Source organism: Alosa alosa, chromosome 17 (genome assembly GCF_017589495.1).
Source record: "Alosa alosa isolate M-15738 ecotype Scorff River chromosome 17, AALO_Geno_1.1, whole genome shotgun sequence".
Taxonomy (NCBI): domain Eukaryota; kingdom Metazoa; phylum Chordata; class Actinopteri; order Clupeiformes; family Clupeidae; genus Alosa; species Alosa alosa.
In genome coordinates, this window is record NC_063205.1 from 6,958,476 (window position 1) to 6,980,975 (window position 22,500).

The window sequence follows — 22,500 nt, forward strand, 5'->3', positions numbered from 1 at the left end:
ATTCGCTGGCGCTTGGCCCCCCGGGCTGGGCGGTTGCCCGCCACCGCTGCATTTCCCATCAAAGGCAACGTGAAGCGGACGCGCCGGCACAATTAGATCAACAGCACCATTATGTCACCAGCAGTGGACACTTGAGGAATGTTGCCTGAATTGTCCCCTAAGGTGCTCCGTAGGAGTTGTTTTAGGGTTAATAATGAAATTGAAGGAAAATCCTGTAGAATTCCAAATTCATAGATACATTGTTAAAATGACAGAGATATGAATGGAATTTCCTGTGCCCATTTGGCTGTCTAGTGTAGATATGATATTCATTATTCATTATTCATTATTCATTGTGGCTCCCACCTGTTTATGAGTGGTTGCAGAATAGCTCTCTCAGAGGCTCTGTCTCTGAGAACACTTGAGAGAAGGGGAGGGGAGCAATTCCGAATCATTACACAACTAGGTCTTTGCTCTCACCCATTCTCTCTCTCTTTCAATCTCTCTCTCTCTCTCTTTCTCTTTCTGTCCAGCTTTTCCATCTATCTTTCTTTGTTTGCCTCTGTTACTCTCTCTTTCATTCATGTCTGTCTTGACAGCTTGTGTCTCAGTCATCTTATTTCTCTCTCTCTCTCTCTCCCTCTTTTTCATTCTCTCTTTCTATCTCTCTCTCTATCTACGTCCCTCTCCGTCAGTCCAGTCACAGTGTAAAGTCACTCACATGTCAGGCCTAACCCACTAGTCCAACCGTGACCACACACAGGCTGTAATAATACTGTAACACACACACACACACACACACACACACACACACACACACACACACACACACATGCATGCATATGCAGCCCCAGGTGGTAAGCCCACTTCCTGAAAGTTCAGGACCAGGCCCACACTCAGTGGTTAAATCATTCACCTCTCTTTCTCTCTCTTTTCCTTCTCCGTTTGGCCCTGCAGGAGAAGCATTTCATCCCCTAAAAAGCCTTTTATCCTCACACAGTTCAAACAGGGTTCCACAGGATAAATGCCTCTGTCAGGAATCAGCCAAAAAATGGTTCCTGGGCTGGAACTGCCCACATAGAAGCTGGGGCCAAGCTTGGCCTAATTGGTCAATTAGTCAGTCTGTTGTCCTTGACTGTTTATGCTGGTAAGGCAATGGGAAAGTGTGGTAATAGTGAGGCAGAATAGTGATTATTTGCATCTAGTATGTTTATGAGACATATTGAAGACTGAATTATGTTTATGAGACATATTGAAGACTGAATTATGTTTATGAGACCGAATTGTTGCACTTGGTCTGTGCTTGCTAGTCATTTAGAGATGGCCACTGTTCTTGCACCAGCATTATATATTTCAATATAAGTTACTGTGCAAACACTCATACACAAAAATGCACAGACGCACATGGTTTAGTAATAAGCCATTCTCATCAGTGTATGGCTGAGGTTTTAAAGCGCACATGTCTGCCAACAGGGCAGCGTGTGAAACTGGAGAAGCCCAATGCCAGCCGTCTAGCGCCCCCACACCCGTGACCGTATATTCCGACGAGCTGACCTTTCACCCCACGTGGCCATTAACCTCTGTCTGTAGCCCATAAAGCCATGACTCTTTTTTACTGCCTGTCTGAGTGGCTGCGACAGGAAGGGAGCTGGGGTTGGGTGGGGGGCAGAGCTGGGTCAGAGCCAGCTGTGGTAGCTCTCATGCCTGCTGCTGATGCTGATGCTGATGCTGATGAGAATGGCACGAGGGTTTATGTGCTGTCGGTGATGATGTGGCTGCCATCAGGCTCCAATTCCTATGTTGATGGTTTTTGGCAGTCACAATATCAAATGCATACCTGTGGCATTCAAATGTTACATATGTATGTATGTTAGGGTGGCCATTTCCATAACACTAAAAAGGAAGGACTTTGCGGCATTTAGTGAGGCAAGAATAATTACCTAGGACTCTGGTGTAGGTCTACTCCAAACTACAATACAATTTTGTCCATGATAACGATGGTATCATGATACAGTGATTCTGAAATACTCTATTCATTGCAAGACAATTTGATACGATATATCATGATGTACGTGTAACAGAAGAGGAAACATATTCCTGAAAAGGCTAAAAGTCTGTCTTCACAGGATTTGTATTTATTCATTACATTGGGGTGTCTTGTCTGTTTCAAAAATTAGATAGATAGATAGATAGATATTGATCCCCAAGGGGAAATTCAAATTCAAATTCAAAGGGAAAATTGACCAGATGAGCCTGGCTTGCAAAGTGAACGTTCCATACCTAACATTTCTGGACTGAAAATATGCAAAGTAAATTCACATAAAAATAAATAAACAAGTAAATGAATGCCAAAAATACACATTTCAGTTCTTAACAAGCATAAAATACTTGTTTTATGTAAACAACAAAAGAGAGTGTGAAAAAACACCATGCATTAACATTCAACTGCTCAAATAGATACAGCGATTTATAGTGATTCAGTCTATTGAGGACTTGTCTGTAGTGTCTTCATTTTTGTGTCTGTGTGTGTGTAGCAGTCCACCAGTATTTTTAATCGATTTAAGTTTCTGTCCTCAGTATCCTGTTCTTTAATTTAGCCTCAGCAAACTCCACCTTCACCCTCTGCAGCAGTTCAGATGACAACACCTCTTGGGTCAGCTCTTTCAGGTTAAAGCGGAGTTTTGCTACAACCAGTGACTGTTCTTCACCTGTGTCTGTATTAGCCTACTGTAGGTTACTTGCCAAAGACATGTGTACTGGACTGGATTCCCGTCAATATTTTTTCAAACGTAGACTAAGCTATTTAAATATTTTAATAGGCCTACTTTATATAATTTACTATGTGCATCTATTGTCCCATATGCAGCACAGCAAATCAAAGTTAATCCATTAGGCTACTTTACATTTTGCATACGTTCAGTTGTATCTAAACCAACCAAAACTTGACTGAAACATAGTAAAACCATTGACTTATGTACTTAAAGTGTCCCATACTTAAATAATGGGAAGAGTGAAATCCCTTATTAATTAAGAGACAGATCCTCGCATGTTTCTGCTGACAAACTGCTGGTTTCATCACAAGTCGCCAACATTCAAAAAACGGAATATGTGTTTTTCACAACTTTTGTGAAGTACTGGGAAAGGCTGGCAAGCAAGCCGCAGACAGATGCACTTCCCTGTTAGGTAGGCTAGGTCAGCAACACAGGCAGGAGAGATGCAAACAGATCAACTTAACGTGTATTTCCTCCTGATGGTGAACATGTTTGTTTGCTTTTTCTGTCGAGCCGTGGTTCCTTCATAAATTGCGCAGCAAATTACCAGACGAGGGACAGAAGCACCGGGCATAATTTGACCAGCAGTCTCCGCGTTGAGAAACGCTATGCTGTGTCCAAGCAAAGATTCTAGAAGCCTCCTAAAAGGAGGACAAATGAGTGTCCGGCTTGAGGCTGCGCCGGACGCCGGACAGGATGTTTAAAATCCGGACTGTCCGGCCTAAATCCAGACGTATGGCCACCCTAAGTATGTATGTGAGTGTGTGTGTGTGTGTGTGTGTGTGTGTGTGTGTGTGTTTGTGTTTGTGTCTCTAAAACGCTCTAACAGTATGGTCTATCTCCCCAGGCCCAGAGTTAGAGCAACGCTCTGTCTGGGCCTTAAATCTGACTAATGAATAGCCCATTGATTTCCTGTATGAGCTCTTAACAGGAGCCCTCTGCTGCCCGCTAATGCACTCTAACAGCCCTAATGAATGACCAGCGGCCAGGCAACGCCACAGACGCCCGCAGGGGTCCACAAAACAAGAAGGAGCCTAACAGGCTACGGTCGGGGCAGCCTGGTTTAGTGATTGTCTCTCCTGAAAATGTTATTGATATTTCAATGTCCACATGAAACGATTTTAGTGTGTGAATGTAATGTCACACGATTGGACTGGTTCCTGAAAGCTGGTCTGGAAATCATGGATAGACATAATTGATCTCCACATTCATAGTTCTGTAGAAATGTTACTGAAATGTCCCCCAAGTATACATTTTTACTGGACACATTTTGCATTGTCTTATACATGATTTGACATTTATCGCTGTATTTCAGGTGTCTAGCTATTATCATATCAGGCAGATGAGTATGACGTCCCCCTGTGGGGCTTGAGCCAGATGCATAAGCTGTGGAATCTCATTAAATGGAATCAGCTCTCTTTCGTGTCATCACTAGTCTGATAGCAATCAATCAGATCTTGCCCACAAAACCTGTGAAACATTGCTCAAATTAGAGCTTGACAAAATGGAGAGAGTCGAAGGGGAGAAAAAAAGATAAGTGGAAGGAAAGAGGGAGAGAGAAAGGACATCAGAGCGCTCTGAGGGATGTCATGTCCACAAACAAGCATCTGCAGACTTTCAGCCCTCTCTTTCCTTCCCTCCATCTTTCTCTCTCTCTCTCTCTCTCACTCTCTCTTTCTCACTTTCTCTCTCTCTTTCTCACTCTCTCGTTCTCTCTTTCTCACTTTCTCTCTCTCTTTCTCACTCTCTCGTTCTCTCTTTCTCATTCTCTCTTTATTTATCTTTATTTCTCTGTGTGTATGTGTGTGTGTGTGTGTGCTCGCTGAGTAGATGTATTATATGATAGTACGTGTGAGAATGCAAGATTGTTTTTGCTAGATTTACTCATTAACACCACTGCCACCCGCAAGCCACCCCAAGTGGTCCGCAAGCAGACGTGGTAAAATATAATATAGATGAGTTGTTTGCAACATTGATCCAACTTGTATGTAAATCCAAACAGTTCTGCAACACTGCTTATGTAAGCTACGCCAGTTTAAATCATATGAATCCTCTGACACAATAAGCAAGGTGCAAAGACAATAAGCAAGGTGGTTCAGTGAGTAGGTCTGTTGTGTAATAGACTGTTGAAATCTTTTTTTTTTAGCTAGGTGGTCCGTGAGGGTATTTTTTTTTGGTTATGTGGTCCTTGGTCTGAAAAAGTTTGAGAAACACTGAGCTATGTGATGTCTAGATTGTGCAACATCTGACAGTCTCTGACACTAGTGCGAGAGACTTAACTAGACTTGTGTAGAGAGACCCACCCTCCGTCTCCAGCCCTCTCTCCTCCAGCTCCATCACAACAACACGACTACGCTGAGTCCACAGCCAGCACATCCACTCTGCCACCGCCTCCTGCCTCCTGCCTCGCGGCTGCTGCATGATAGCCTTGTGTTAAAAAGCTAATCACTTGTCTGTGGATGTGCGCTAATAGAGGTCTTGTCCCATAGCCAGCAGACAGCATTACTGCCCCCAGTGATGAGTCAGAGAAACACCCATGCATGAAACACACACACACACACACACACACACACACACACACATACTCACACTCACACACACTTTTAGGAGTGCCCGTTGCCCTATACAAGCACTGTGTGTTAGAAAGCTAACATGAATATAAAATGGTTAGCAGTCATCTTAGCCTGTGTGGAAAACTATGGATTACCACAGGGACAGCATGGAAATGCTGTTACACACGCTCATACACACACACTTACAGTACGATTGTAATTATGCATTGTTAAGGGTGCCAATTGGAAGGGGTTGCCATGGAAACACCAAAGTGGCACACGCAAGAGTGTGCAATTTGAACACCCTCTCTCTCTTTTCTTCTCTTTTTTATGATGGAGCTATTTTTATCAGGCATTATATAAGCCTTCCAGCTTCTCTTCAATGTGGGTCCTTTTGTCTCTCTATTCTCTCGTCTTTGTCTATTATCGTTCCATTCCTTTTTTTTCTCTGGTGACGTTGGGAGGGTTCCATGTCTGTAGCCTTTCTCTCAGCAATTTTGCCTGGTTGTCAACATGCTTGTGTCATATGTCTGTTGTGCCAGTCGCAGCCACACTTGCCGTGGCCGTTCTCTCCATAGCCCCCTGCTCTGTGTGCTGGTTTTTCATTTCCTGTAGAACTCATCTCTCATTAGATGGCTCATGCTCAGACACAGTTAAGCTACCATAGCCTAACAGTCCCTGACAGGCTATGCTGATCTTTTATTTAACATTAGATTATGCATTATTAGTAAGTGTGTGTGTGTGTGTGTGTGTGTGTGTGTGTGTGTGTGTGTGTGTGTGTGTGTGTGAGAGTGTGTGAGTGCTCGCACTGATGACTTCATGTAACAGAGATGAAAGCTGCAGCCACTGCAGTGCTAGAAGCATGTGTGAATCTCTATGGTGTGTTTCAGTTTTGTGGCTCTAGTGGTAAAACCATACCGCATATCTGCACCATCCGGAGGTGGCCATCATCTCATCTGAAGTGAATACTTCAGACAAGGCTGAACAGCTGATCCAATTCCTATTAGTTTAGACCACTGTGAGACAAATCAGCTGACTGTGGCTTTATACTGAACTAGACTGCATTGGTAGACACTGATCAGAACTTCTCATGGCAATGAAAAGACCTTTTTGTGTTTATTGTTATCATACTGTTACTGAAAATAATCAATTATCAAACCAGGTGGTTGTTTTTAACATCTGGACCTGTCCTCTCTGTCTCCCCCTACAGGCTGCTTTGAGTGCTGCATCAAGTGTCTGGGAGGTGTTCCCTATGCCTCGCTGGTGGCCACTGTCCTGTGCTTCTCGGGCGTGGCCCTGTTCTGTGGGTGTGGTCATGTGGCTTTGACAGGGACCCTGACCATGCTGGAGAACCACTTTTCACGCGTGCCAACCGACCATGCCACCCTCACCAACGTGTAAGTGCCCCAGCCTGAGAAAAAGTAAAGGCTAGAAAAAAGGAACTGTTTAGACAGTAACACAGTCTGTATGAGTGCTATGACTGTGATATTAAGGATATTAATCACTTTGTATTATTAGTTCAGCTGGGCACAATTGACCAGTCCCTGCCAAAGAATTAATCTTCGACAAACCACACTAAGGTGTCATGTTGACTCAGTGGTTGCAATGCAATAGGTAGAGGAAAGGGTCTTTATTCAAGTGAGTAATGGGTGTTATGTTTGATTGTTTGTTTAGTGGTGTTTGTGTGTTCATGTTTACACACAGGGTGCAGATCCTGCAGTACATCATCTATGGCATTGCCCCCTTCTTCTTTGTGTACGGCATCATTCTGCTGGCCGAGGGCTTCTACACCACCAGCGCTGTCAAGGACCTGCAGAACGAGTTCAAGACCAGCGTGTGTGGCCGCTGCATCACTGGCATGGTGAGACGCACACGCACACACACACACACACACACACACACACACACACACACACACACACACACACACACACACACACTCACTCACAGCCCCCCACCCACACACACACACACACACACACACACACACACACACACACACACACACACAGACACACAGACACACAGCCCCCCCACACACACATACACACACCACACACACCACACACACGCACACATACACATTGGCAAAGGACAAAGTCACAGTCATGCATACATTATCCCACATTATGTGGACATGTTCATGCTCTCTTTCTCAGGGAGGCCTAGATACTGAATAGATACAGAATATTCAGACGATTCAGTAGATGTAAGCCTTCTCTCTCCGTCCCTCTCTCTTCTGTCTCCATATCGTTGTGTCCAGTAGGACATGCAGATATGCATCAGTAGGCCTACACACACTCTCTGAGCATGCAAGCAGAAGTCATGCATATACTAACATACATATACATGTGTGCAGAGATCAACTGATGATGTACAGAGAAGTGGTGAGAGTGAGGAAGATGAAGGAGAGGGGGTGTGTGGGGGGCAGCCCTAAAGGATAGTTCTGGCACAGTTTGTGCTATGTAGCCTAATTCTTTTAATTGTCACAGATGTCCACTCATATCAGCGTGTAAAGCCTTTTGGCCACGTGGGCCTGACGTGTGTGTGTGTGTGTGTGTGTGTGTGTGTGTGTGTGTGTGTGTGTGTGTGTGTGTGTGTGTGTGTGTGTGTGTGTGTGTGTAAAGCCCATTCTGTCTTAAATAGGTCATCATATGAGATCATATTTTAATGAGTATTGTATCTCATTAATGGGTGGATGTATGGAGGTGGCTACATTTACTGCCTGCCTTAATTCATTTTTTTTATTAAACATTATTGCAATAAGGACTGATTACTAAATCCCCCAAAAAATTCACCAGTTGTAGAAAGCTATAAAAAATTGATGAAGTCAGATGCATATTTGTTCATCTCTCTCTTTCTCTCTCTCTGTGTGCGCGCACACGTGTGTGTTTGTCGTTGTGTCTCCAGTTTGTCTTCCTGACTTACATCCTGGGCCTGGCCTGGCTAGGCATCTTTGGCTTCTCGGCGGTGCCAGTCTTTCTCTTCTACAACATGTGGACTACCTGTAACGCCATGAAGTCACCTGTGGCCAACATCACCTCCCCTGAAAACATCTGTGTGGATGTCAGGCAGTACGGTACGAGCTGTTAATCACCATTAATGACCTGTAATTCCTATGCGTCAATGACTCTTGAATGAATGTCATTTGTCATTCCGAACTTGTTGACACTGTGTATGATAGTTTGAAGGATATAATTTCCTTTTTGTGAGATGACTGTTCTAATATTTACTTTGAGACCCTGGTTACATCAGTAGTCTTGCTGCTGAAACAGCCATTATGTCTCAGTGGAGCAGTATAATATCACTCTCATGACTCATGATGTGCTGAGACTGCTTAGTATGAGTCAAAGAGTGTTAGATGGCACTGGGGACCCAAAGATATTTAAAAAACAGACTAATATGAATACTAAAAAAGTGTGCGTGTGCGTGTGTGCGTGTGTGCATGTGTGTGCGCGTGTGTGTGTGTGTGTGTGTGTGTGTGTGTGTGTGTGTGTGTGTGTGTGTGTGTGTGTGTGTGTGCTTTCCTGTGTCAGGTGTGATCCCCTGGAACGCCACGCCTGGAAAAGCCTGTGGCTCTACCCTGAATGACATCTGCAACACTAGTGATGTGAGTGCGCTCTCCCACATGCAAAAGCACAAAATGACACACGCACACACACACCAGCCTCCTCTAATCACAGAACAGCAGCATTTACAGCTGAGGCTGAATGCAGTCTATGCATTCACTGTATACACAGTTTTAATTCTCCATTGTGTGTAATGTTTTAATTGGTATAAAACTTCAGTGTGTCTGCATACCATAGGCACACCGTACTTCATCCGTCCAAGTATATTTATAGTATCACACCATGTCTAACCGGACGCGATGTGAGCGAACATTAGCGATAAAATCCGTTTAATTCCGTTGTTTTCAAATGGAGTGTCCTGACTGCAAACGAGCAGCGTGATGCAACGCGACATTTTGAGAGAACTTTTGTCGGACGCCCCGTTTCTATTTTCTTTGTGTTGCTGGCGTTGCTCTGCTATTTTGACTGAGAAATGAGAAATATGACTCAATAGAAGGGCATATTTAACAGATTCAGTGTAGACAGATAACACTGACATTCACTTGCTCGGATCCTGTGAGGACATGGTGTTAGATGACCCATGTAAGTGCACCATGAGTGTATAAAAGTGATATCTTATGTGGTGTCTCCTGTGATGTCTCCTGCAGTTTTACCTGTCCTACCACCTGTACATTGTGGCTTGTGCCGGCGCTGGAGCCACTGTCATTGCTCTGGTAAGACCAACAGTAGACCTGCGCCTGCAGATCTCTCATGAAGTACCCGTCTCACAGAGTGCTCATGTAGTCCACACACTATTACAATACATACACACTGACGCAATGAGTACCTTTTAAGTGCTGTAATTCTCTTAGGATAGAGATGAAATGGATGGTAGATGCTAAATGGATATTAAAGGGCACACAACCCAACAGCTAAGCAGCAGCCCTTTTTATTTTTTTGTCATTTTGCAGTGCTTGACATGCACTTGCAGTCTATCATTGCCCTCTATTGCACAGCTGCACATAGCTATTGGTAAGACATGGCCTTTGTTGAGAATTGTTTCTAATTTATAATCAGGGTTAACAAAGGCAAGGTTTTACTTGGTTGATAACAAGATACTGTTTGAAAAGTAATTTGCAACAATGTCTCAACTGATTCTGTGTGACATATTTTTCACCCTGGAATGGTTCATTTTGTCCCATAATCTAAAAGTCTAAAGAAGCCATTCTGATTTCTGTTTTTTTTGTTGAACCAGTGTTTTGTTATGATACTGCAGAGTTACGTCTGCTTTCTATTGGCTCACTGATTTGACCTCTGACCCCTGCTCGTGTGTGCTCTCTCTTTCCCTCACAGCTCACCTACATGATGGCCACCACATATAACTATGCTGTTTTCAAGTTTAAAGGCTTTCGCCACAACAGCGCCTCTAAGTTTTAAAACAAACACTATGACAACACACCAAGTTGGCAGTGTCCATGGCAGTCGGCAGTGTCCATGGATTTATGCTACTCTTGGGCTGCTCTTAAAGTGAAATAACAGAAACAGACAGAGAAGTAGAGGGTTAGGCTACCTTGTAGAAAAGGACATTTCAGCGTTGTAACTAATTGAAGAGAAATGCAGTGCTCTCCTATTTGACCTTCTACACATTTGGAAACAGATGAACTGCTACTGTTTTTTGAGAGAGAGGTACAGATAAAGAAGATATTTTTGTAGATCCCAAACTGGTTTAATTAAACTAGGCTTCATGCTGAGCTGCAAGTAATCCTGAATATTTTAGTCACGCGAGTTCAATAGCCTTAATAGGTTATTCCTGCACCATTTTTTAATCATTCTATATCAACTTGAGCCATCATGAGTCACTGCACTCACATATCCTGCCTTTATTTGTAAATATTCAAAATCTGCTCAACTCTAGATGTATGAATTCTTTATGTAAGCAGTAAGACATTTTTGGTCAGCTCTTTTTCAAGCTGTTAGCTTAGCATGTTGCATTTGGACCTGCAGAAGGAGAGAAAAGGTAGCATTGTCGAGTGGGTAGCATAGCACTGATATCACATAACCTGATTTGCCATGTCCCATACACTAACAATGATTTCCATGAACTTCTTTATGGACAGTTTAATTTTTTTATTCCAATCACAACTGGAAGTTGTTTTATGTTCTTATATATATATATATTTTTTTTTTTTTTTAAAGACCATCATCATCTATTTAGAGAATGTCACGTTTATTTTAGTGATTGGTATACTTTTGGGGCTTTTTGACAGGTTTATGTTGTACTGTAAATACGAAGAGGGTCATACATAACATTTTCTGGAGATTGTTCCTCTCTTGTCCTGTGTGTTTAGTAGGCACTCGTGTCTTTCTAATCACTAACTGCCATGAAAGTGATCCCATTGACACATTTAATACCCAAATTCATCATCCTCCATGAGTTGCATAATAATAATAGTAGTAATAATAATAATACAAATAATAATTATAATGACTAGAGTCTAGTGTAGCATTACCGATGTAGCTTGCTTTTGCTCACTAACCCACTTACTGGCGGTCCCCCCCTCCCCTACCTGTCTCTCTCCCCTCTCTCTTTATCTGTCTTCCCCCCCTCCCCTACCTGTCTCTCTCCCCTCTCTCTTTATCTGTCTTCCCCCTCTCTCTCTCCCTGTCTCTCTCTCCCCGGTCCCTCTCTTGGTCTCTCCTCCTTCGCTCCTCTCCTCCCTCGCTCCCTCTCTCCTCCAGATCCACTATCTCATGATCCTGGCAGCCAACTGGGCCTACCTGAAGGACGCCTGCCAGACCCACGCCTACCAAGACATCAAGACCAAGGACGACCAGGAGCTGACGGACGTGCAGTCACGCTCCAAGGAGGCCATCAACTCCTACTCATAAGGGCCAGACCACAGCACACACACACACACACACACACACACACACACACACACACACACCCCCTCCGTCACCACCCTTTCCCCTCTCCTCTCTTTCTCTCTCTCAAACACACACATACAGTACATGCAAGCACATGCAAACATACACAGATACCAACACACACACACACACACACACACCCACACACACACATACACACACAAACACATAAGCACACACAGCTGCAATCCCCCCACCTCAACCCTCAGGCTGCACACTGCTGACTAACATGGCTCAGTGCTGCTTCTCCCTCCCACCACGTGACATGACAGCCTTGTGAGGCTCCCATAACCGTGACATGAACACCGGCTTGTCGTTTTTTCAAAACTTTTATTTTTTTGTTTCTTTTTAAAAAAAAAGAAATAGTTTTGTGGCAATGCATGTGAAATGCCTTAATGGAGTCGCAGTGTGTTCAGTTCGTTTCGGGTCCCGCTGTAGGTCACAGGAGGACCGAATGGACGCGAGCACGCTGTGACCCTGTCGGGTGATTTTTCCAGTGTTTGTGGTGGACTGTCTAAAAGTGTCCGTGTGTCGTGTCAAGACTGACGCCTCAGCTCATGCTTCATGGCACGTGGTGGAGGCGAAGTGCCACCCACAACTCTTAACTGTCTGCACTAACTCAACCAGGACGTTTCACAGGAACTTCCTTTTTTTGGTGTTTTATACATTTAAATATAAATATAAATATATAAATATATAAATATATAACTGTGTGAATGTGTATGAATGTTGTTGTTTTCTAACTCTTAAAAAGTATGTCAGGTTTAATATAACCTCTTTCAGCTCTCTTGCTCTCTCTCTTTCTCAGTTACTTCCTACATTTTTGTTTTCTGAACCTTTTTTATGGTTATACTTGACACATTCACTGCTGTAAAATCAGACAAAATCCACACTCTTTCATAACTCACACACTTATAAAAAAAATCAGACTACAGATCTGTGTGGATCACTTTTACTCGGCTAAATTCAGAGAAAACAGCGGCAAAAAAAGAAAAAAAATGTGAGGATCTGCTATTAATGTCGCTATTTCAATGGACAATTTCACATTAATGCACAGAAGTGGAAATATTATAGGGTATGCTTGTCCTCAAATATATAACATGCCTGAAGAATGATAAATATTTGGTTTGCACATATTGTCTCAAGTAAGCTTATAATTTATCAGACTGAATATTTTGATCTCAGCTCTAGAACATTCTACAACTCTCTGAAGGGATATCCTTTAAAAAATCAAGCAATCATATTCTTGGCATTTTTATCTTGGAAAATTATCGTGGAAAATTAATTTAAAGTATTGCTTATTGATATTTTTTATTTCTTTTTGAATTTTAACAATGTTGGTCTTCACAGTGTTCAAAGATGCAGCCATGTAACATATATTCTTGAATCGGTGGAAAAAAAAGTAAATTAACTATCTATATAATCTTAGTGTTTTGACTCAGCAGTTTGATGGCAGCTGACACTTTTCCTAAATGAGCTACTGTGTAACATTGCTTGGATTTTATCTTGGGATTGATTTACAAACTTGTGGTTTTAGCAGCATTTGTGTCCTTATTCTACTCTCCTGGCAACCCTGGTGGTAACCTGACATGTCTGTGGAATACTAACTAACCCTCCATGGTATTGGATAAGTGCTCCTGAAAACTGCCATGTTAACATCCACTGTGTCACAGTACGGTATTTATGGTCAGGCACCTTTTTTGGGGGACTGTCTTTGAAGGGCCCTCCTTAACAGCATTGCAACACTCATGGCATGAATCAAGGCTTAAGATGTGTTTAATGTATTTAATACAGCTATGTCCATCCATACAACTTCAACTCCTGTCATATTACTTGGCATGCCATGGCTATGTAGCCTGCAACATATTGACACAAGATATTCCATAATGTTCTAATTCTAAATGAATGCTTATTGATGTGTCACTTGCATTTCATGTTGGAATTGTGTGGTTAAGAAGGCCCCCATCAAAGAGTAATTTGTCTCCCTGAGTTATTATATTTAAAGGTTTTTAACCACTCTTACACAGTTGTGATTAATCTTTTAGCATACAGTTTTTTTCTTTCTTTTTAAAGTTGAAAGCATGTTACCCACACCAAGGTTGAACTGCAAAAACCATAACCTGTGTGTTTTGGTTCCTGCCAATGTGTCCACCGATCGCAATCTCAGTCTTGATCTCTCCCATTTTTGTATCAGAAGACGTGTGCCTGGATGTTTTGTTGTTCCCTTTTTATTGCATGATGGAAAGATAACCTTGACCTCCTCTCCCTAATCTGTAGGTGATGTGATGTCAGAAGTATGGTAGGCAGTGTTCACCCTTGTAAACCCCTCCCCCTCTTTCTCAAGATAATCCACTGTGCTTTGATGGAATTGTAGTTCTAGTTGTTCCATAGTCCATTTTCTTTGGAAAAAGTTGACGGTTTTATGACTCCTGTATAGTGATGATTTTTGTACCCTTCTCTAGTAAAACTGATATTTTCTAAGATCGCCAACTGGTCTCCACTGCAGTCTTATTTTTTTATGTTGTTTAGTGTCTGTCCATGTTCATATTTACTTACAGAGTTCCTTGGAGTAGAACCATATGAGATGTGACCCTGTAATCAATGGTTTGGTCATTTTAAGACTACTTTACGAGTTTACCCTGTTGTAAGATTGCCTGTAGTAATGACTTCAGTATCAATGGCAATAAGGATGACCACAACAAAGCTTCTGATATGAATGGACTCCTCTTCACAGTCTGCTACTTCTTTGTGGCCTCTAACACCTAATTGCATGTAAGAGGACATTGGACTGGACCCCATACACTAATGAGGATGTGTTCCGACCGATGATAACTGTTAACCTTCCCACAAATTTTCCATAGACTGTTTATCCATAATTTTACAGTTTTGTATTGAGGTAGGCGGTACATGTCTCAAGGAGAGGAAAATGTCACTAAACTGGTATCAAAATAAGTAAGCTTTTATGCTTAACTTATGTATATCTACTTTTCTTTTGACCGTGTAACCCTTTAATGGTGAAAGTTTTAAGTCACTTGAATTTGATGTAGATCAAGGTCCTGGGTGCCCTTCCTTTTGCTGCTATTATACTCAACTCTTCTGGAATGCCCAGGCTAACAAGATTAGGAAAGTGCCCTGGTGTCCGGCCTTCAGGATTTTTTTTAGAATAGTCTCCAGAAAACACCTTTTAAAGAGACAAAAGAATTACCCAACAACTGAGCAACTGAAAAGTTTTTTTATCTTTAATAACCACCTTACTGACTGTTTATTGCATAACTGTTAATTAGTATAATGCACATACATACATTACTGTACAATAGGTAGACTAAAGGTGCGGTCCATGATTCTAATCAAATACATTTTTGAAATATTCAGCAAATTTCTCATCACAGTCTAGCTTCATGAAGCCCCTAGGGGCTATTGTCACTGGAGCGCACGAGTGTCCCCCAAGTGGCTCCATATAGATAGATAGATAGATAGATAGATAGATAGATAGATAGATAGATAGATACTTTTATTGATCCCCAAGGGGAAATTCAAGCTGTCCATTCAGTGTATACACTTCAAAAACTCCAGTGTCTGTATAGTGTCCTGGCTCTGTAAATGCTGTTCATGCAAAGCAAACATGGTTGAGAACATGTTGAACAATTCCAGCCAATCAACATGTAACTGCAGGATCAAATATCAACAATTGCACAACAACAGAACAACAGAAGTGAACAGAGTTAATATCTATATGCATTTGCACAGAAGTGAACAGAGTTAATATCTATAATATGCATTTGCACAGAAGTGACCTACTGCGAGTTTCATTCAAGTTTTGGCTCTTGCATTAGTGTCTATTCTTTTGATACTTTGATTATAAGCATACACTCCATGCTGTGAGCAGCACTGTTATTCAAAAACAAGACACATCTCAGAAAATCCACTGGATAAAAATAAAATAAAAAATAAAGTAGATTTGTCATATATTTTGCACAGTCTTTCTCATCCTTCAAAAGGACACAAACTCAGATATTCAAAATATACTGTATGACAGTGTGACCCCTAAAAACATGAGTACATGTGTGTCATCATGTACAGTGACACAGGAACATTTTGTCTGTGTTTGTGTGTGTGTGTGTGTATAGTGTGTGTTTGAGAGAGAGAGAGAGAGAGAGAGGCTGTCTTGATATGGGAGTGCATTTGCAGTTCATCAGAAAGTATCCAATGTGGGCCAGGTGTCTGTATCTACACGTTTGTTAACTTGGTGTGTGATGCAGTGTGTTCATCCTTGGCACGTTGGAAGCATATGAAACTACATTACAGAGCTAACAGCCAAGCCTTCTGAGGGTGACAGCTGTAGGCCAAGCTTCACAGCATGTCCTTTCATCAGTTTTTTTTCGCCAGTTGTAGTCCGGCCATGTTTTCTGATTACAGTATTCTGACAGTTCTCTCACTACAACTGTCCTGACTGTGCAGTCCCTCTCCTCAGCAGCAGGGGGGGCTGGAGCGCGCCTTCCTCCGCAGGTCCACCGTGTCGGACGGCAGCAGATGCTCTGCCCTCTCCTCGGAGGCCAGCACGCGGCGTACGGCCTCCTCGAAGGCCGCCGTCACGTTGGTGGCATCCTTGGCGCTGGTCTCGAAGTACGGGTGCCCGCCGTTGTCGCGGCACCACCGCTGGGCCTCGTCCAGTGACACCTGCCTCTCGGGCACGTCCACCTTATTGCCCAGCACCACAAACGGAAAGCGGTCGGGCTCGCGCACGTCCGCATAGTAGGCAAACTCCTTCCTCCAGTTGGCCAGGTTGAGGAAGCTCTGGTTGTCGTCCACACTGAAGGCCAGCAGGCAGCAGTCGGAGCCGCGGTAGAAGGGCGTCCTCAGGCTGCGGAAGCGCTCCTGGCCCGCCGTGTCCCAGATCTGTAAGGTGACGGTGCGCCCGTCCACCTCCAGCTCCTTGTTGAGGAATTCCACGCCAATGGTGTGGAAGAGGTGTGTGTCAAATTTGTCGGCCACATACCGGTTCATCAGGGAGGACTTGCCCACACCACCGTCCCCCAGCAGGATGACCTTCAGTATGGATGACTTGGAGGTCATGGTGCACCTGAATAACAGCAGAAAAACTAGAGTAAGAACAAGCTGTGAGGAGGCTTAATCGACAAATACTTTACACCTCTATAACTATTAACCCAGCCTAAATATTCCCATGAGATTCCACACAGCTCATGTACATGGGGAGAGAGCTGATATTGTAGACCTACTATTCTGCAAGTACTCTTTCAAATGAGTTAATCTCTTCTGAAGAAAATGCATAATTGCATGTAGAGATACAGTGAAGTTGTGCTATTGTAATTGAATGTTAAGAGTACCTAAACTATAACCAGAATAAAATTAATCAAATAAACAAATTCTTTGTAGACACATTTCTGGAATTCTGTTCACAAGGTTTTGTTATTATGAGATCCTTCCAAGAGAGAGGCCTGTTCTGCTTGCAACAAACCACCTACTGCTTGTCATATGAAAAGGACCCAGATGAGTGATAGAGAAGAGTGGGGTAGAAAAAGTCAAGATACACACTTCTACAAACAATGAGCCTGTGAGTTCATATCATAGAATAATGGTGAATTTGATGGTGAATTTTCGCTTGAAAGTCATGGCTGAGTTAGGTTAGGCTACTCTGTAAAGTAGCCTAAATGGCTTCATACATAGGCTACTATACAGGTGTGTCCCATGAACCCGATTGAAAACCAAATGTTTCTTTCTTTTACGAAATCAAAACATGTCTTATTTAAATGGGCCTATCCGTGGTAGAATAGGCCTAGCCTACAGCAGCCCTTCAGTCCAGAGTTAGAAAATAAAAGCTACTATACCCCATTTACCCTGCACAATTTCAGACATTTTACCGGTTGTAGCTTGATGGTGAGTTCAACACAACTACAGATATTTCAGACATAAAAGTTAAATCGCTAAGTATCGCAAGAATAAATATACTGTGCAGGCTACCCCACATCAATCCAAACCGTCTTTTCTTTTCTTGTCTTGGTGAATGACACAGCATCTTATACAACCCGACCATACTTTACAAGTTGTTCGACTTTTATAACAGCAGCAATGCTTTCAAATAACAAAAAAATCACATGCTGAAAAAGAAACTGTGAACATTACCCTTGTCAGTTTACGAAAAGGTTATGAATTCACGTAGCGCCATCCTATCCCCACTGCATGTTCCTTTATATCTTAAACTTTACCAAGACATGGCGCCCTGGAGCAGCTCCGACACACAAGTGACGCTCATATGACCGACCTCTCACACTCACACACACACACACACACACACACGCACGAGTCGTACACGAGTGATTTTTCCGTATGATTTTTGCGTAGCCTGGAATCTCGGCATATTTAATTATGCGTGGAAATTGTTATGGTGACCTTTACAAAATATAAACAAAAGTATAACTTAACAGTTACACAAATTAAAATAATTTTAGACATAAATATACAGTAACTTGCACTTCAAGAAGACTATAACATTACTAGTTTACGCTACAGCACTGCAATCTCACAAGCCTCTCTGGACTCTTTTGTCTCTTTCTCTTGAACGGGTCCCATAAATCTATTTGCTCAATTACCACAATCATTATTTGAATCATGTGCTCAGCATTTGACTGTTAGAACAATGACTTGGACTTGAATGGAGCTCCTAGAATTCATTTGCTAGTAGTTATTCCTATATGTCTTGTTATTTGAAAAAAGCAATGGTCTGCTTTATTTGAAAGCAGACCATTTCATTTCTAGGCCCTTATTCACTTTGTTGTTGGAAAGGTTCTGCCCTCATCCATTCTTCATGACTGTGTTTTTCTTTATTCCTGATGTTCATCTTGCCACTAATAAAAACAAATCTATTAGTTGATTACACCCACTCACATCTTTGTGAAAGAGCTGACCATTAAATCACCTTCTGCTGGCAAAAGAAGTTAAAGAGACCTGAGCAGTTGCCCAGTGATGCATGATGCAGCTCAGACTGAAGGATCATGGGAAATGTGCTGCCCTGGAATCTCTGGCAGATTACCAAATCACATGCTCCACGCAAGCCGCGTATGGCCAGTCACATGGGTAAGTAGGCCTACTGCAATTAACAGCCTAGTAAGTACTGCAATTAACAGCGTTTTTAACATGGGTGCTACAATTGATTGCATTCTTAAAAAATGTAAACAGTGGCAGTATTTCTTGAGGAAGCTACACTCCTTTGGAGTGAGCAAGAAGATTCTCAAAATAATGTACACCTCCTTTATTAAAAGGATACTGACCTTTTCATATGCTGATTTCACTCCCTCTCAATCAAAAATAAGAAACACCTCCAGAGCATTGTGAACACTTTCTAAAATCATTGGCCGCCCTCTACAGTCTCTGACATCACTGCACGACAAGGCAACACTAAGGGAAGTTCATTTAATGCATTCTTAAGTATCACACAAACCGTCTTATGTCACAGTACCACCTGTCAGTCAAATGGTCAGCTTTGCACTGGGTGGTTTGGGACTGGATTGATATTATCTCAGCAGCACAGATAGATAGTCTTTATTGTCCACTATGGGGACATTTTGTGGTCAAGGTCTGTAGAGAGCCTCAAAAGCATACACACACATAACATTCATACAGTCTCAGAGTAAGGAAATGGACTAAATTCAGGTTGTTTTTTTCTGATTGGGACAGGGAAAGTCACTTAAGCGCCCCAAAAACCTGCTCATTTATTTACAGTTCCCACACCCGCTGCTATTTAACAGCAGCAGAGGCAGTGGCGCTGCAATAGTGTACTATTGGCAGTGACTGAAGCAGCAGCTGTAGCAGTTCAAGATCAAGAATGTGTTAGGCTACTTCATGCATTGCTGAGGGGAAGGTCTGTTTGTTGAATTTCACTCTGGTATTTGTACCGCTCCTGGTGATGCAGCAACACAGTGCACGTGCTTCAACCACCTGTGTACTTAGGCTTAGCTTTAACATAAAGATTTGATTTTAGATTGCGGGTGTACAAAAATCTAAACCAAAGTCTTTGATGTGGACGTGTTTATCTACATCATATGCACTTACCTAAGATAGGATTGGTTGAGGCTGAAAGATCTTATGAAAGAACATATTGCATCCAGTCAATTACATGCAGACTACAATTAACCAATTAAGCTCACTGGTCTTAAACATAACATCTATTTAACAGATAGGACAGACACACTTTGACATAAGTCATGGTGATGAGCTGAATTTTAAAAACTGCATTCTTGTGAAATGGAAAAAAGATGCATTAGGGCAGGGCAAAAAAATACATTTTAAATCGAAAATTGAGTTTTTTTTATGAAAATCGATTTTCTTTTCAAATTCCATCACTGAACTTTATCCAGCTGCTGATCTGCAGGTCTGTCAAAAGTAATGGAGCTCATTAGTGATGTCATCCATAAGCATAGAGGCTTAGGCCTACTAGGTATACAATGTATAAACTAATGATACTGATAATGCAAGAGTAGGCCTGATATCTGCACTATATCCACCCATCCAACTGCTCTGTTACTACCAAAGCATTATTAGGCCTACTACCAAACTAGATAAAATTGCAGAGGGAAAATTAAAACAAATTAAAATCGTAAATCAGGTTTTATGTGTAAAAAATCTGAGATTTTCTTTTTAGGCCATATCACCCAGTAATAGTTAGAGGGGTTATAGGATTTGTTTTTCATGGCAATTGATTACTGAATGTAATGACTTAATGTGGACTGAAATTTTAGATTATTTTTTTTTAATTCAACAAAAATAGAAATTTCAGCTTTTACGTAATGCTTATTAAAAACACAATTGAAAACAACTGCAGGTCTGTCTGTCTGATGTTCTTCAACCCCAATCCACTGAGGCTGCTCATCCCACTCATACTGCAGTGCCTTAGTATGTGAAATCAACGCCACTGTCCTCATGTCAGAAGCAGACCCAGCCACTCTGATACCACTGCTGTCCACATCCTGAACACGTCACAAAAGTCATGGCTTCTTCGCCGGGTTCCCCTGCCGCACCCAGGCAGGAAGGAAGAGAGTGCCCCGTAAGATCTGCGTCACCTGACAGTCCATGCCCTGGCACCGCTTGCAGCGCAGCTTACAGGTCCGCGTGCCCTCCACGCCGCGTGGCAGCTGGCACTCATTAATTCCAGCGGCCACATCCGACTCCCTCTCCCTCCGCAAGTCCTCACCTGCCATGTCTTCCGCCGACATGCGGGCGAAGTCCTCTGGGATCAGGCGGCCTGACAGCAGCCCCTGTCTGAGATGAGAGCACTTTGGATTGCGCAGGTTTGCCACCTTGCTCCGCACACAGGTCTTGTATTTGGGCATGTTTGTGCCATGCACTGCGTGGATGTGACTTTCAATGTTGCAGGCTAACGCTGCTAATGTGTCCAATGTGTGTGCATCCTCTGGATCCTTCTCAGGGCTCAGTGCCTGCTGAAGTAGCTGTGCACATTTATTTCGAACTGTGCAGAGCTCTGAGGTGATGTTTACAGAGGGGGCCTCCACATGCCCTAACTTGATCGCTGACTCTTGAAAAGATGACTCTCTTGTCATCTGTTCACCAGGTGTTGCACTAGATGCTATTCCACTACTGTTTTCAGGATGTGTCTGAGATCCAGTTTCTTTTGCAGACGGTGCATCACCCGTGGCCAGTTCACTTCTTGGACTATCTGAGGAAGCAGCTGTAAACGTAGGCCCATTCAGTAGTTCAGTATCATCTGCTTTTGATTTTGCAGATTCACCAGCATGGATCTGTCTGCAGATATGCATCTGTGGATGGCTGTGTAACTTTTTCCATTTTGAAAGTAGGACTTTTGAGGTTTTTCTCACGTTTATGTCTGGGCAGGACTTGACAACCCGGTAGAGGATCTGCGCGATGTCAGTATTTTGTAGATGTTCTAAAGAGACATGCGCGTCTAATAGAAGCGAAAGGAGAGGTGATATATCGTTGTAGTTACCATTTTTATGGAGCTTTTCTATCTCTTTAGCATGATGAATGATTTCCTTTGCGTCCATTGTCCAACAACCTGAGAGGAGGAAAAGAATAAAGCGCTGTGTGACCGACATGCCATGTGCATCGAACACAAATTCAGCAGGCTGCATGCACCAGCAACGAGAGATATGTTCTGCAGCCACAACGAAACAGTAGGACTTGGCTAGGCTACATAGCTATTACAAGTAGGCCTAGCTAATTCTGAACTTTATCCCAGCTAGCAAAGAGTTGCATTTCACGGTAGGCTGTTACTCTAATAGCCTAATGCAGCTGTCTGTTATCCTGCCTCGCATAAAGTTTACACACAGCATAACGTTTGTAGCACCCTATCTATATTGGTAACATTCAATTCACATTTATGTAAAAGATAATAACTCACAATGCATATGTTAAAATGTTTCTCCTTATAGTATCTTGTGTATTTTCTCTGCCTACCATTTTCTCATGACAGTCTTGTCGCCATCTTTGTTGTTGTGCAGACAGCTGCAACATCCTGGCTAACCACTAGAGGGAGCAGTTGGGAAAGAAATGGGACAACTTCTCTGTCTGCATGTCCTTGAGGATGGATGCGTGTTAAAAATGCTCATTTTAAGATAATTGCGAAATAATGCAATTGCTTGAGATAGGGCTATGCTCATTGATTATTTGAGTAAAGTATCAAGTCCTGATGAACCATGAAGTACGTTTAAGAATGCATGCACAGGACAGAAT

The 22,500-nt window shown here is 42.5% G+C and overlaps 3 protein-coding genes across 6 annotated transcripts in view; 1 reads left to right on the top strand and 2 right to left on the bottom strand.

Moving 5' to 3' along the window:
• Nucleotides 1–14,268, top strand: part of gpm6ba (glycoprotein M6Ba) — a 36,102-nt gene extending 21,834 nt beyond the window's left edge. For 2 of the 4 annotated variants that reach the window (XM_048268677.1, XM_048268675.1), the window contains exons 2-7: nt 6,513–6,699; nt 7,007–7,163; nt 8,213–8,381; nt 8,839–8,912; nt 9,519–9,584; nt 11,590–14,268. In XM_048268677.1, coding sequence (XP_048124634.1) covers nt 6,513–6,699; nt 7,007–7,163; nt 8,213–8,381; nt 8,839–8,912; nt 9,519–9,584; nt 11,590–11,739 — 803 coding nt within the window. In that variant the 3' untranslated portion in view covers nt 11,740–14,268. Of the gene's footprint in view, nt 1–6,512; nt 6,700–7,006; nt 7,164–8,212; nt 8,382–8,838; nt 8,913–9,518; nt 9,585–10,203 lie in introns of all 4 variants that reach the window. The other 2 variants (XR_007196380.1, XM_048268676.1) reach the window with 2 other exon arrangements.
• A 727-nt stretch (nt 14,269–14,995) lies between these two features.
• Nucleotides 14,996–18,049, bottom strand: LOC125310893 (ras-related protein Rab-9A-like). The gene is made up of 2 exons (XM_048268680.1): nt 17,920–18,049; nt 14,996–16,858 (listed from the first exon to the last, which is right to left on the bottom strand). Exon 2 carries the CDS (start codon nt 16,849–16,851, stop codon nt 16,246–16,248), a length of 606 nt encoding a protein of 201 aa, XP_048124637.1. The 5' UTR covers nt 16,852–16,858; nt 17,920–18,049; the 3' UTR covers nt 14,996–16,245.
• Nucleotides 18,050–19,192: 1,143 nt separating this feature from the next.
• On the bottom strand, nt 19,193–22,283 carry LOC125310888 (transcription elongation factor A N-terminal and central domain-containing protein). Its single transcript, XM_048268673.1, is given in 3 exon segments — nt 19,193–20,792; nt 20,795–21,823; nt 22,225–22,283. Coding segments are annotated over 2 exon segments (1,095 nt in total). The 5' UTR covers nt 21,813–21,823; nt 22,225–22,283; the 3' UTR covers nt 19,193–20,715.
• Nucleotides 22,284–22,500: the final 217 nt, after the last annotated feature.

What these genes read in the sequence shown, in the direction of transcription:
- LOC125310893 (XM_048268680.1), bottom strand. Translation starts at nt 16,851, where the DNA reads ATGACCTCCAAGTCATCCATACTGAAGGTCATCCTGCTGGGGGACGGT.